General features: G+C 48.8%; 1 protein-coding gene across 1 annotated transcript in view; it reads left to right on the top strand.

Annotated features, from left to right (window-relative positions):
* Positions 1-14,534, top strand: part of LOC8041661 (arylsulfatase B-like) — a 58,700-nt gene that overhangs the window by 28,130 nt on the left and 16,036 nt on the right. Inside the window, exon 5 of the mRNA XM_040216066.2 lies at positions 2,846-2,968. Coding sequence (XP_040072000.2) covers positions 2,846-2,968 — 123 coding nt within the window. The remainder of the gene's footprint in view (positions 1-2,845; positions 2,969-14,534) is intronic.

The following is a 14,534-nucleotide window of genomic DNA, read 5'->3' as shown; positions in this document are numbered from 1 at the left end:
AGTGAAGGAAACAATGGACTACGCCTGTGCCGTGCTGTGCCGCAGTGTTGGAATTCGCTTGAAGTTCCACACTTAGAGGCTTCTCTTCGTTGGTAACGATGCGCACTTGTGTTGAGTGATCCTACTGACAGCCTGCTAGAAGGTGAAGCATTGTCTGGATAATGGATGCAAGGGTACCCGCCCAGGAGGCTTCAATTTTCGCCAAAACTGCAAGTGCTATACTAGCACCTGCTTTATTATTAATATCCATCCAGGAGCTTCACTTTCTTGTGTCCCTTGGTTGCTAGCTTTGTCTTCTTTTTCAACTTGGCCTTTTTTGGCACAGGGGCGTGTCGAAGGTCCCGCGTTGGGTGATGGCTGATGTATAGATTTTTCTGACGAATCTTGCGTCAAGATCTGACTGATTGTGGGATTGGTGTTCATCTTTTCTTTAACGTTTTGGCCAGTTCTTTTGAGCGCTGAAGCATAAGTGTCCTTACCAGTTTCTTCTGAGTTTGACTCTGTTCTTCTGGTGCCCTCGGTGGTGTCCCTGGTCGTTTTTTGACGGAAGATGGCGGATCTTGCTTCACGAAACCCTACGGTATTCATTTTTGAATATGTAGCTACAGACTGTGCTTCCTTCCACTTCGGGCATATGTGCGATGTAGCCTCATGATTGCCGCTGCAATTTATGCATTTCACTGAACTGGACGTGCATCCCTCAGCTGTCGGAACGTGGTTCTCGGCACATCGATTGCAAGCTTGGGCACGTTTGCAGGCGATTTTTTTGTGTCTGAAACCGCCGCAGTTGTGGCATTGTATGGGCTTCTCTTTGAATGGGACAACAGAGTGTCGCACATATCCTAGTAAGACATGGCTCGGAAGGTGGCTGCCGCTGAAGGCTACTTGGACGACTCGAGATTTTCCAAGTCGTCGCACATTGGCAATCTTGGCTTCTGATCGTAGGTATTGTGCCAGTTCTTCATCGGTGACATCCGCATCAACGTCGTGAATTACTCCGACGCTTGTTTTGCCTGACAACGGAGAGTATGGTCGAACTTGGATACCGCATAGTAGTGTATTGTTCATCAGCACTTGTGCTGCATGTCCGTTTCGGACGTCAACTGCAATAAGGTTGAGTCGTTGATTGTAGCGCACTTGAAGAATGCATTCTGGACTTATCTTCTCGAGAGCCTGTGTGACCTTGAGACTGCTAAGGGAAGTTAATTTCTTCTCTGAGTCAGTCGGGGGATATACGACGGTGAGACTGTTGGAGACGTTGTTTGGCACACGTGTTGTGCCAGAATCGGAGAGTGAGTCATCACTTCGAACACGTTTCCGATTTCCAGAGACGCACCATTGTCCTCCAGAGTCGTTGTCCTGCTCCATCTCGGAATGTTCTAAGTTAGAAAATTCGGGTGAGGCGTTTGGAGTGGCAGCAAGGCTGTCTTCCGTGGGGTTTACCGTTGGGCGTTGCCCAGGAGTGACGTCAAAAGATGAATGGTCACCGATGTTCGCTACTTTCTCAGATGAAGACATGGTCTCTTACATGCAGAGGCGTTTGGTAGTAAGAGACAAGCCTAGTTCCACTTGCTGAAACAAAAATGCCAGGTCAGGATACGAGTACATAGGTTTGAAACGTAAAAGATACCGAGAGAGCAAAATTTTCTGTTCCTTGCTCAAAGCACTTCGTCGTCTTTTTTCGCGGCATTTCCAGTCAACGTCATGACAGGACACGCCTAGTTGTATGTGCTACCGGAAGATGGCGCAAAATGAGACGCGAAAGCTGCACAAAAGTGCAGCTTTCGTGTCTCAGCCTTGACAGCCTCGACAGCCTCGATTGCCGACAGATGTCGGAAGCGTCGAGTGGGCCAGCGCCGAGCTCAGCAGACGCGATCTGCGCGATCTTCGGAACATTTTCACTGTGCCGGCGCGCGTCCCTCTAATGTTAAATTACAATTATGCGATATGTTATTCACTTAAAAATAAAATTAAAAAGAGAACATGGATTTAGATCCCCCGTGGCTTTCTATTTTTGGCACGGAGATGATCGGTCGAGGCGCTGCAGTACTTTCGTGTCTCATGTTGCGCGATCTTTCGGTAGCTCATACAACTAGGCGAGCCCGGGCATGACGTCGTCTGCAAATGCCGCGGCAGATAACCCGAAACACGTTTCTCTTTTTTCAAAAAAGTAAGCTCGTCTGTTAATATTTTCACTCCATATGTTTACACAACCTAGCTGCACCTCTGTTATAAGTCGCAGCGTAATAGGTTGCGCAACCGATTTTTGCTGACCGTCTAAATGGGTTAGACGCGTTTATTTAATGTTTTTAGGTCGAATATTTCAAATACTGAGTGCAGTAGATAAAGAGCCGACCGTGGCTTTGCCAAATCACTCTCACACTCGCCAGCTGTAACGCCGTCACTCCCCACTCGCTGCTGCGTCCCGTCGACGGTCGTGGCTGCTGTTTCGACGCTCTTTCTTTTATCTCTAGCGCTAGTTTGTGCTGCATTTCTTAACCTGCCAGTGACTAGAGCAGCTTCAACTTCTCTGGATTTGTTCGAGAAAACAGACCAGGACAATATACCATGATTTCGTAACATATTACAGCGGAGCTGTTAAAGGCTAGTTTCCTCAGGATCGTATCCCCCACAAAGAAATGAAGGCACCGAACTCTGGACACCTACCGCCATCTATGAGCGACGGCGGCAAGTAAAGCAGCTGGTTCTCGCCGGTGCTCATAGATGGCGGCAACCTTTCCACTCTGGCTTGCCGACTTGCGGTCCGCCATTACTTTTCATTGTCCTCTTTCTTCACCAAAGTAAAAAGGCTGAATGTTTTTGTTTTGTTTTTTTTTATTTACAGGACCACATTGGACTCGACTTCAGAGACAACGCGACGCCGGTGTTCAATGAAACTGGGCATTACAGTACCGATCTTTTCACCGAGAGATTCGATTATCTCGTTGCAAACCGCGACAAATCAAAGGTATTCCTTTTCGTATATATTTGATGTGTTAAAATTAACACTGTCCAGCGCCATCGTGCATATATATGTATACCACGATCGACGCACTAGGATCATAGATATCATACATAATTATTTATGTTTTAGTAATATTTCTCAAGTTGAAGCCGAGACATTTTGCCTCAGTGTAAGGGGCAAAAACAATTCTAGGGAACCCCAAAAAGGAACAAGTTTATTGAAGGTTAGAGGTGTGTTGTGTTTTGTTTGTATTTGCTTGTATCCGTCATCTCGCATTATCCCAAGGCGCACTGGGCAAAGTACGCCTTGTAGTAAGATTTCATTTAGCTTAAAGCAAGTAAGCTATCTCCGTCGGGAACGCAGAATGATCAACTGAAGATAAATCGTGCACGCACACGTGACAGCGGTTCTTCTCACCAATACACCTGTTTGACACGCAACTAAACGCCAAGAAAACTAATACCATTAAAATATCGAAGAATTAGCTTGCGATCTCGGCCGCGGGCGGATTTAGGGGGGAGGGTGGGTTTCTAAGGGAACTCTTTTTATGGAAAACACCACACGCACCCGTTCTTTTCTTTCTTTTTTTTAGGAAGAGAGGTTAATAGGTTTGGGTTGTCAGGTTTCAACGTCTCTTAAACACTTCCTCTAAGACACCCGTAAATCATGGCCGCTCATTTCAACCGCCAGATCCAACTACCCTCGAGCTACCACTTCTTTCTCCTCCACCCGGTGGCTCGGCTGTGCGCGGCAACGGTCGACGAGTCTCGTCGGCCAACCCGATACCTTACAATCCTCCCCCCTTAGATTATATGTTCAGCCGGTCTTCACAAAACTTCAGCAGCTGGTCAGCATGTGCCAGTCCTGCTGGTCGTCCAGTATTGCGGTCCTTCAATCGATAGTCGTTCAGCCCCACTTTCCCCACTACCACGAATGGCCCCGAGCGTGTCGGTGCCAATTTTGCCGCCACGCCCTTTCTGGCATCGCTTAGAATGTGCAGATCACGGAGAACTAGATCACCGATCCTAAAGTTACATTGTCGTCGATTTCTGTCGTAGTAGCGGCGCTGCTGCTCTTGGGCTCTTCTCTGGTTCTCTAGCGCAAACTCGTGTGCGTCTTGCAGCCTAGATGTCACCTCTGCCACGAAGCCTGGAGCTCGACTGTCTGGTGTAGGAAGTTGACCAGAGTTTTGTTCCCATGGTTTGCGGAGCTGGCGCCCATAGCACAGAAAAGCTGACGTGTACCCTGTGGTCACATTTTCGCAAGTTCTCATTGCGAATAAAACTTCAGGGATACGTTGGTCCCAGTCACGATGGTCATGGCAGTATGCCACGAGGCACTGTTTCACTGTTTCGTTATGCCGCTCTACCATTTGCCCTGCAGGGCGGTACGGTACCGTGTGGCGGTCTTTGATGCCGAGGTGCTTCATGACGTTCTTCCACAGCCGAGAAACGAAGACTCTTCCATTGTCACTGGATATGCTTTTTGGGAAGCCATGTCGACAAAACACGTCAATCATTTTTTCCAGGATGGCCTTACTGGTCGGAGCTCGAAGGGGAAATAGTTCAACAAACTTTGTGAACTTGTCGATGACCACGAGAAGATACCTGTGGTGGTGTTTTGCTATGGGTAATGGCCCAATTATATCTACGCTCAGGTGTGCCATAGGTTCCTCTGCCCAGGTACTGTCCATTAGTCCCCCCGGCTTTTGACGACGAGGCTTCAAAGTCTGACAGGACGAGCAAGATCGCACATAGCGGGAAACGTCAGACCTCATACCGATTCAAAAATACCTCTCCGCGACCCGCTTCAGAGTCTTGAAGTACCCCAAGTGTCCGCTTAAAGGGTTATCGTGTGACAACTGCAGTACCGTCTGGCGTATTTGTTTTGGAACCCAGATGAGCTTTCTTTCCCCTGAAACCTTTAGTAGCTGTCCGTCATAATCGATTTCACTATCCTCAGAAACATGTTGTATTCGACGTGCCTCTGTTTCGTCGGTCGGCAGAGTTCGGTCTTGGAGGTAGCGAATTACCTCGGAGATTTCAGGATCTTTCTGTTGTTCATCGGCCAGCTGGGATGCATTGAGGAGCAGTGATATGTCCGTCTCCTCCACTGTGGCATTTTCCTCGAACCGAAGTCGGTGCTCTGGCTCCACCGTCTCTATGGGGAACCACTCATCGGTTTCGGTGTCCAGTGCTTCCGACGGCGGTACCGTGACTGGAGCAGGGAACCTGCTCAAGGTATCAGCTGGGATGTTTGCTGCTCCTTGACGGTGTCTGATGAGGCAATCGAAACCTTGCAAGCGTAGCACCCATCGACGTACCCTGCTTGAGGTCTGTTCGGTGGTGACCACTTGAGAGAAGCGTGGTCGGTGTGTACCTCAAACTTGGTATGTTCCAAATACGGCCTGAACTTGTCAATGGCCCAGACTACGGCCAAACACTCCCATTCTTGCACGGTGTAGTTCCTTGCAGCTGCGTTCAGAGATCGACTAATAAATGACACTGGCCGCAGTTGTCCCCTCCGAGTCTTGCAAGAGGACTGCTGCGATGCCGGTGCCGCTCGCATCGGTCTCCACCACAAACGGTCGGTTGAGATCAGGGAGTGCAACCACCACCTCGTCTGCCAGCATGGTTTTGAGCTGGTGGAATGCCATTTCTTGCTGGTTGCTCCAACGCCAGGGTACATTCTTCTGTAGAAGAATGGTCAAAGGACGGGCCACTTCAGAGAACTTTGGCAAGAAAGACCGGTAATACCCGGCCAATCCAAGAAACGCTTGAATGTCCTTGACACTTTGGGGGGTTGAAAAGTCGCGGACAGCTGCAACTTTATCCGGGTCAGGTCTGCACACTCCCGGTGAAATTATGTGCCCTAGAAACTTCAGCGACCGCCTACAGGCTTGCGTCTTCGTCGGATTGATGGTAAGCCCAGCGTGGGCGATCCTAGACAAGACCACTTCAATATGCCGCAAGTGATCTTCAAATGAACTGGAGTATATCAAGACATCATCCAAGAAGGCCATACAAAATTTGTGCTTGATTCCCACAAGTACTTTGTCCATGAGAGCTTGGAATTTGGCTGGTCCGCCAGCCACGCCAAAGGGCATCCTTTTGAATTCAAATGTACCCTTGTGGCATATGAATGCAGTCTTGGGGATATCCTCGTGGCGGACAGGAATCTGGAGGAAACCTTGGGACAGGTCGAAGCTTGTGAACCACTGAGCTCTGCCTAACTCTGCCAGTACCCAGTCCGTCCGTGGCATTGGGTATACCGGAACTTGGGTTTTAGCATTGAGCGGCCGGTAATCAATAGCTAGTCGGTATCCTCCCGACTTCTTCGCAACCAGGACTGGGGCACAGGACCACTGGCTCGAGCTGGGTTGTATCAAGTCCTGCTTCAGCAGATCTTCGATACAGGAATCCATAATCTGCCTTTTGTGAGCATTGACCGGGCGAAGCCTGCAGCGAATCGGCGCGGAATTTCCAGCGTTGATGGTGTGCTCCATCAGTCCCGTGCAGCCAGGACGTTTATCAAATAGCGTGCCAAACTTTCCCAGCATGGTTAAGACATCCGGATGCTTTGCATAGTCAACGTCAGGATTGTCGGCGTGCAGCAGATGTCGATCATCTGTAGGCATCTTCTTGTTATGGTAGGCCTGACGCCGGTTATTTTCTCGTAGGAACTGATCATCCGCAGGCTGTTCTCTCTGCACACAAGGGCCTTCACTTGACTCGGCGAACAATCGCTCTAAGCTATACACTTGTTCGTTATTGGCCTGATCGGACTCTTCTCTTTGGATTTCACCCATGGAAAACGGAATACGCTTCTGTTCAGACCCGATCGTCCAAGCGCTCGAAGAAATGTGTATGGAGATGCCGGTAGCGTTAAGAAAGTCTCTGCCTAGCACTATGTCCCTGCAAAGGCCTGGCATGTAGAGGAATCGCTGCTTACGTGATCCCCCTGCCCAATGCACTCGGCATCGTACGGAGCTTGTTGTCTGAGACCAACCGGCTGCAAGACGAAGGCAGTGCTGCTCTTCTCGAACAGTCGCTCCTCCAGCCACCGCTGTCGCAATAGCTGCATTTCCTGCAAGACTGACGCTTGACCCGGTGTCCAGGAGTGCGCAAAAGATTCTGTCCCCTATGCGAAGCTCCAGAAGCGGCTCTTTTCCACCGGCTGCTGCAGGTACCTGCACTGACATGTAGACGCCTGCCGGTGCGGCGTCTACTGTCTGCCGTTTCCCAGACAACTCGCTTGCATATGCCCGGGCTCGTTGCAGCGAAAACAGCGAGGCCGGCCCCGGCACCGGGGCGCGCTCGTAGGGCACTGGCGTGACATGTGTCCCACACCCGCGCACCGAAGACACTGTAGCTGGCGATCATAGCTGTTTTCCTGGGGCACGGCCTGCTGTCGGACTGGGCTGCCGAAACTGCCGAAACCCATCTGGGACGGTGCTACGCTGTGAGCCTCGACAGCACCGATTTGGTCCCTGTAGTACGAAGGTTGCAGGGCCGCCGGATGCAGGCACCAGGGGTACGCGCTTGGAGCAGTGAGGGTGGGCGTGGTCCAGGCTGCTACACTCCGATCCGTCACCGGAACTGGACGAGTCACTGGCGTCGCCGTTCGAGTCACCGGAACTAGGCGAGGCACTGCCGTCGTTGTTCGACTTTGGAACACCAAGTCCCGGGCCACTTGGTTTAAAAGTTGGGGAGGGGGTACGTATTGGAGACGTCGCCACACGCGCTCCAGTAATCCATCGGCAGCGTCGGCGAGTTCCTTGAGCGTGGCGAAGGTCCTTCCTTCAACGAGATCCCGGAACTGCGGGTGCATCTGTCGGAGTACCCTCTCCACCTCCTGCGCATCCGTCACAGGATCGCCGATCCTGTCGTAGTAACTGCTGATGACATATATGAACTGCTTCAGGTTTTCCTCGGGGTGTTGAGTTCGCTTCCGCAGTTCCTCTTTCAGTCGCTTCTTCTTGTCCACCGGCGCAAACTGACTATGGAACGCGGTGACGAAGCTGCCCCAGCTCGTAAACTCCCCCGCGAAGCGAAACCACAGCTTGGCACTTCCGTCGAGAACTGCGGGTACGACACGGCTGATGCGATCCTCTGGCTTGACACCGTGGATTAGGCAGTAACTCTCGAGCTTCTCTATGAACCCTTCTGGTGACTGTAGATCTCCAAAGCCAGAAAACCTGGGAGGCTGGGTTGAGATCCACAGGGCATGCATGGGATCTTGATCGGGCGCTCCGTTGGTCGCAGTGACGGCTGGCGTTACCAACGGAGAAGGTAACAAGTGCTGCAAGGGCTGAGGCGATAAGGGCTGAGGCGACAAGGGCTGAGGCAACAAAGGTTGCAAGGGCTGAGGCAGCTCAGGGTCGAGCTCACCTTCTGCAAGCTCGATGGGCGCGGCAATCAAGAGCTCGCGTATGTGGGCGGAGATCTGTTCCCGATGGAGCGCTGAACCATCCGTTTGCTGCATCATCGTACGGAGAAAGTCTGGCGGCACGAAAAGCGGTCGATGAGACATCTTAGTATCCCGGACGGGCCCCCACTTGTCAGGTTTCAACGTCTCTTAAACACTTCCTCTAAGGCACCCGTAAATCATGGCCGCTCATTCCAACCGCCAGATCCAACTACCCTCGAGCTACCACTTCTTTCTCCTCCACCCGGTGGCTCGGCTGTGCGCGGCAACGGTCGACGAGTCTCGTCGGCCAACCCGATACCTTACAGGGTGAAACGTCAAATACTAAGTTAACAAAATAGATATGGGTACAACATCGCCCGTAACGTCACATCCGTGCACGTGATGTCAGTTCCCTCCCCCTTCCCCCCCAAGGCCTGACCCACAAGTCCACCCGGTATCTCGGCCCTGAGCGCGCTTCCGGTCTGCGGTGCTTCGCCGATTGAATTGAGCCGGGTAGTTAGAGGCTTTAGATTGGACATGATTTAGGGGTATTGGGCTGCCCGGTCATTGGAGCTATAAAGCACACATCAGGTTTTACTGCCTTAACCTAATACAGGAGGACAAGTAATTGGAACTGCATGTGCACCGCAGTGGCGTGTGCTGTCAAGGAACCACGCGAATGAACGGGGCGCCTCCGGAGCGTGACGAGGCCTCAGAAACGCAAAAGCGCGAGGCTCGAGGTCGCTGGTTTGAAGAGTTCTTCCGGAGAACGAGCACTCGCGCTAGAAATGCACGTCTTAAATCCAGGAGCGCGGGCTAACCAGCGTTTGTAGCTTTGGCTGTAGTGTCAGTTTAAAGGGGTCATAAAACGATATTGGTTTGGAATGTTGATGACTTTCCAGAGGCGTTCTGGTCCTAGTCTGGCTCAAGTATACTTGCACAGACCGCCATGATACGGAAGCTTCTTTGTCGCGGTGAAAGTGCGAGCATAAAAGGGGACTATTTCTTTCACTCCTGCCTTCGCGAAGCTTGACGACGTAATTGTGGGATCGAAACCACGCCCACAGTCTAGCGCGGCTCATATATTGGACACGAGAACTGCGTGAGCACCTGACTTTGGCTCGTAACAATCAATGCCTTGGTGGACACTCGGGTTGGGGCACGTGGCCAACCACTGCGGTGATGAAAACGGCCATAATCTAACAATGCGAGCTCAGCACGCGTTTTCTACTTTGCCAACCCCAGCGCGTGGTTATGATTAACGTTGGCGGCATATTATAGGCACCAGGCCATGTGGCCGCTTGTTCTGGCTCTGAGTCGAGGGGATAAACAATGCTCATCGTTCTCGAGAGAGACGACGAAGAAGTACAGCCAAAGTATATCTGCGTACCTCGCTCCAAGGAATCTGGCCTAATATTTCTTTACCGCCGGCAGGACAAGACGAAAACCTTTTTCAGATCCTTAACATAATCAGCAACGAGAATATCTCTTCATCAGCACATAAGGTGGGCCACCCCGTCAAGCCGACCCAGGCTTGGGGTTCCACATCGACTCAACTAACATGGCCGACCAACCTGGCATTCGAATGGAAACCAATCAATTGGACGCAGAGACCAGTCATGACGACTCAGCTACAGAAACCTCGATGGATGAACTAATCGAAGAAGACAACGCTCCCAACGATGCTGAATCTCTGGATGCAGATTTCAAAACGGTGAGCAGCAGAAAGAGCTTTAAACGAAAAAAAGGACGCCAGAACGGCAACAGCTCCAACTCAACCGATGACACCATCCTATCTCAACCACAACGCCAGACTGGTCTGACCGTTATGTTGGCGCCTAAAACTCCAGAAACTGTGCTAACAAAACTGAGTAGCATAAAACTTTCCAAAGCCCTCGATGAAATCATTCCCGAAGGCGTCATACTCATACGATATAACGTACGCCTAAATCTCATCGCTGTCGATACTCGAAATGGTCAATCAACCAACGCACTTCTCCGTCTTAGCAGCATCTGCGGAATTCCAGTCACGCCTTATGAACCGCGGATTAGCTCCTCTGTTGTCGGTGTCATCAAGAACGTCTCTTCTGACGTAACAGACGCTCATCTCAATACATCGTTACAAGCAAGCTGTCCCATATCGAATGCTCGACGCCTGGGGAGCACTGAAGCTGTACGAATAGTATTTTTTTCCCCATGCTTACCGACGCACGTAACGCTAGTACATGTAAGATACCCTGTGACGCCTTTCAAGGATCGCCCTATCCAGTGCTCTAAATGCGGAAGTTTTGGCCATCGCCCAGCGGTGTGTCGTCATTCTGCAAGGTGCAACAAATGTGCAAGCGAAAGCCACACCACGGAACAATGCAAAGAAGACCCTAAGTGCGCAAACTGCGGAGAAGCACATCCTTTCACATCCACAGAATGTCCGAACTGGAAGCGGGAGTGCGCAATAAAACAATATCAGATGGAGAAGAAAGTAGACTACATCACAGCACGTACAGTAGTTTGCTCTGTAATATACTCGAAACCTACAGTGGAATACCCCCCCAAGAAAAACGAGCCCGGATAACCGTAATGTCCAACAAACTAAGAAAACCCCGTCGATACCTGGCTCTACATGTGGTTCAAACCAACTTGCAACAACTCCACCGTGCGGCACTCCTCAGACACCGTCAACAACAGTTCTACAAGTCCCAACAGCTGCCTGTAGCTCCACTCCTCAGAAAACGTACACAGCAGCGCTACAAGGGGAACCAAGACAAAGCAAGGTAAAACCTACTCAACATCCAAATCCCGTGCCAAACAACACAGGTGTAGAACCCCCCAAGCAAGCAAACCAGCATGAGAGACAGCCTTTCGGCGACAAGCCCACGCAAGCCTCCAAGGTATCTGCACCAGCCGAAAAATCCGAGGGCATTGGAGCTCTCCTTAAATCCATCTCTGAAGTAATCCGCAAAATTCTTCAGCACTTTACATCCCCCTACGCGTTAATTGCCCTTAAGATCATGGACTCTTTCCTACCCATTATTGAGACATGCTGTGGTTAAAACACTTAGCCTTCGCATCATTTTTATTTTTTTTTTATTATCATTATGTCATCCTTACAAAATTTTAAGTCTTGCATACTATTTCAGTGGAACGCACGTGGACTTTATTCAAAGCTGTCTGATTTCCGTCAGCTAATTAGGGAACATCAATTTCCTCTTATTACTATTTCCGAGTCAAGAGTTGCTGACTCATTTCGCCTAAATGGCTATCAAATATATCATTCCGAAAGAGGCGGGGAGCAAAGTAGGTTATTTCTCGGATGTCGAACTGACGCTACAGTAGTCGAGCACATTATTGCTCCCCATCCAACAAATGAATATGTCTGTGCCACAGTAGGACTTGGGAAAATCAAACTGACTATAATCACAGCCTATATCCAACCGAATGTCCCTTTCGATTCAGGAAGACTTGATAAAATTTTGTAAACTACTCCAACCCCTCACGTCGTCTGTGGAGATTTCAATGCCCACAATCAACTTTGGGGCAGCAGAAAAACAACGTCACGAGGAACAGCTCTTGCCGACCTCATGGAAAAATATGGGCTTCTCTGTCTTAATGACGGAAGTGTAACATTTCTAAAAAATGCGAAATCAGGAAGCTGTCTCGATGTTTGTTTCGCATCCAGTGACCTCTTCAACAAAATGTCCTGGCACACGGACCTTGAAACGCGAGGAAGTGACCATTATCCAATACTCATGACATTAGAAGGAATACCCTCAAGGAAGAAGCAACTACAATACATCAACTGGGACAAATATGGAGAAATGGCAAACCAAGGCATAACAGCTGCGACAAGTGATGATGAATTAATTCCAACTTTATCATATTCCCTTACTGAGGCAACATTTTTTTCCTTTGTGCGTCAGGTTGAAAATGGATCCGATCAAGAATACTTAAGACTACGTGCTTTAAGACGGAAAGCAGAGCGGAAAGCTCTTCGTACAAAAGACCCGGTAGATATGCGAGCTTCACGACGGGCACAATTACACATTCGGAGACATCTCGAAAAATTAGCAAAAAAGAGGTGGAGGGAGATATGTAGAAATCTCGATGTTCGTAAGTCATTTACATACACATGGAAAATTATCAGAGGTCTAAGGAGAAGCCCCCAGCAGCGATATCCATTTAAAGCACTCTCACTACGTGAAAATCAAAGTGAAGTCGATACTGCGAACAATTACTGCGCTTTCCTAACAAGTGGTGGCATACATAGTAGTACTATCTCGACTCCGGGACCTACCACACCTGCTGCAACAAACGAAAGTCTAAATTTGCTCTTCACTATTGATGAACTAAATGCAGCAATTCAAGGTGCAAATAATTCAGCGCCAGGTAGAGATGGCATTACGTATAACGCCGTGGCACACCTATCCCAACATTCCAAACTCAGACTTCTTGAATACTACAACAATTCCTGGATCAAAGGAGCCTTACCACAAGAGTGGAAAATTGCAAAGATTGTGCCGATTTTGAAGCCTGGTAAGCCGCCCACTAGTCTCGATTCTTTCCGACCCATTGCACTCTTGAGTTGTGTAGGAAAGCTAATGGAAAAAATGGTACTCGGTAGAATTTCATGGTTTTTAGAACAAAACAAATGTTATTCAGAACAAATGAATGGCTTCCGCCGCGGACGGTCATCTACAGACTGCATCATTGATCTTACAACGAGTGTCGAAGAAGGTAGAGCCAAAGGTCACACGACCACTGCACTGTTTTTAGATATTACAGCAGCATTTGATTCTGTTCAGCATGAGGCAATATTAATGGCTCTCGCAGATCTAGGACTTGGAGGACGCATTTATAAATGGATATACGATTACCTCAAATGCAGAAAAATTTACATTGATACTTCAGAAGGAAGTTCCAACTATTTTGATGTTGTCAACGGAGTACCTCAGGGTGCAATACTAAGTCCCACTCTATTCAACATCACACTGATAGCATTAAAAAAGCATCTTCCCCGAAGAGTTAGTATTAGCATATACGCTGATGACATCTGCGTATGATCTACTTCCCGCTCTAGGCTAACTGTAAAGCTGCGGTTGCAAAAATCTCTCCATATATTGGCAAGTTTTCTAGGTTCCAAAGGCCTCCAGATCTCTCCCAAGAAAACAGTTGCCATGGCATTTACGAAGAAATCTATGAAAAAGTATCCGATCTTTTTAGGCGGACATACAGTTCCTTACGTCACAGTACATAAATTTCTAGGGATCAACATTGATCGAAATCTCTCATGGACGAAAGAAGTTAATTCTCTAAAAAAGCGAATCACGGGAGCAACCAATGTTCTACGCTGCCTTGCAGGAACAGCTTGGGGATGTAACTGCAGATCAATGATTCTACTGTACAAATCTCTGGTTGAAGGACTAATAAGGCACTCTATTCCACACCTAACAAATATAAGCCTAACGAGTAAACGACAGCTTCAAGGGACGCTTAACAAATGCATTCGAATCTGCCTTGGTCTACCAAGAGATTCATCTGAACCTCGCACGGTAGCAGAAGCCAGATGCCTTCCTTTGGAAGTATTACAAAAACAAGAAATAGTACGAATTCATTTACGCCATAAACCTCAGCATAAGAATCACTATCTTTCTAAAATACACATAAAACGTCCAAACTCCAGCTATGGGGATACTTTAGGTCGAAATATTGACAATATTCCAAAGCAGGCAACTTTTACTGACTACTCCAAAATACCTCCGTGGACGCTTCGAAAAATGGATATTAAACTAAACATCCCCGGAATCCTCGCAAAGCACCAACAGAGTAGCTTAGTTATGCTACAACTTGTAATGAGTTACATATATGAAACTTACACTAGAACAACGCATATATATACCGATGGCTCAACAACGGCGACGACTTCATCGTCAGCATTCTTCGTTCCATCGAGATTTCTTGCAAGATCTTGTCGTCTAAACCATCATACATCATCAACAGCCGCTGAGCTTCACAGAATTAAGGAAGCAATCAAGTATATATGCCAACAACCACCACAAAAATGGACCTTATTTACAGATTCGAAATGCGCTTTACAGTCGCTCAGTCCTATTGGAAAGAAATCAATGTATTCGATTTATTCCCTAGAAATAACTGAGTACCACCA

Source organism: Ixodes scapularis, unplaced genomic scaffold (genome assembly GCF_016920785.2).
Source record: "Ixodes scapularis isolate PalLabHiFi unplaced genomic scaffold, ASM1692078v2 PGA_scaffold0__279_contigs__length_252992795, whole genome shotgun sequence".
Lineage (NCBI taxonomy): Eukaryota > Metazoa > Arthropoda > Arachnida > Ixodida > Ixodidae > Ixodes > Ixodes scapularis.
This window is presented reverse-complemented; position numbering and strand designations above follow the sequence as displayed.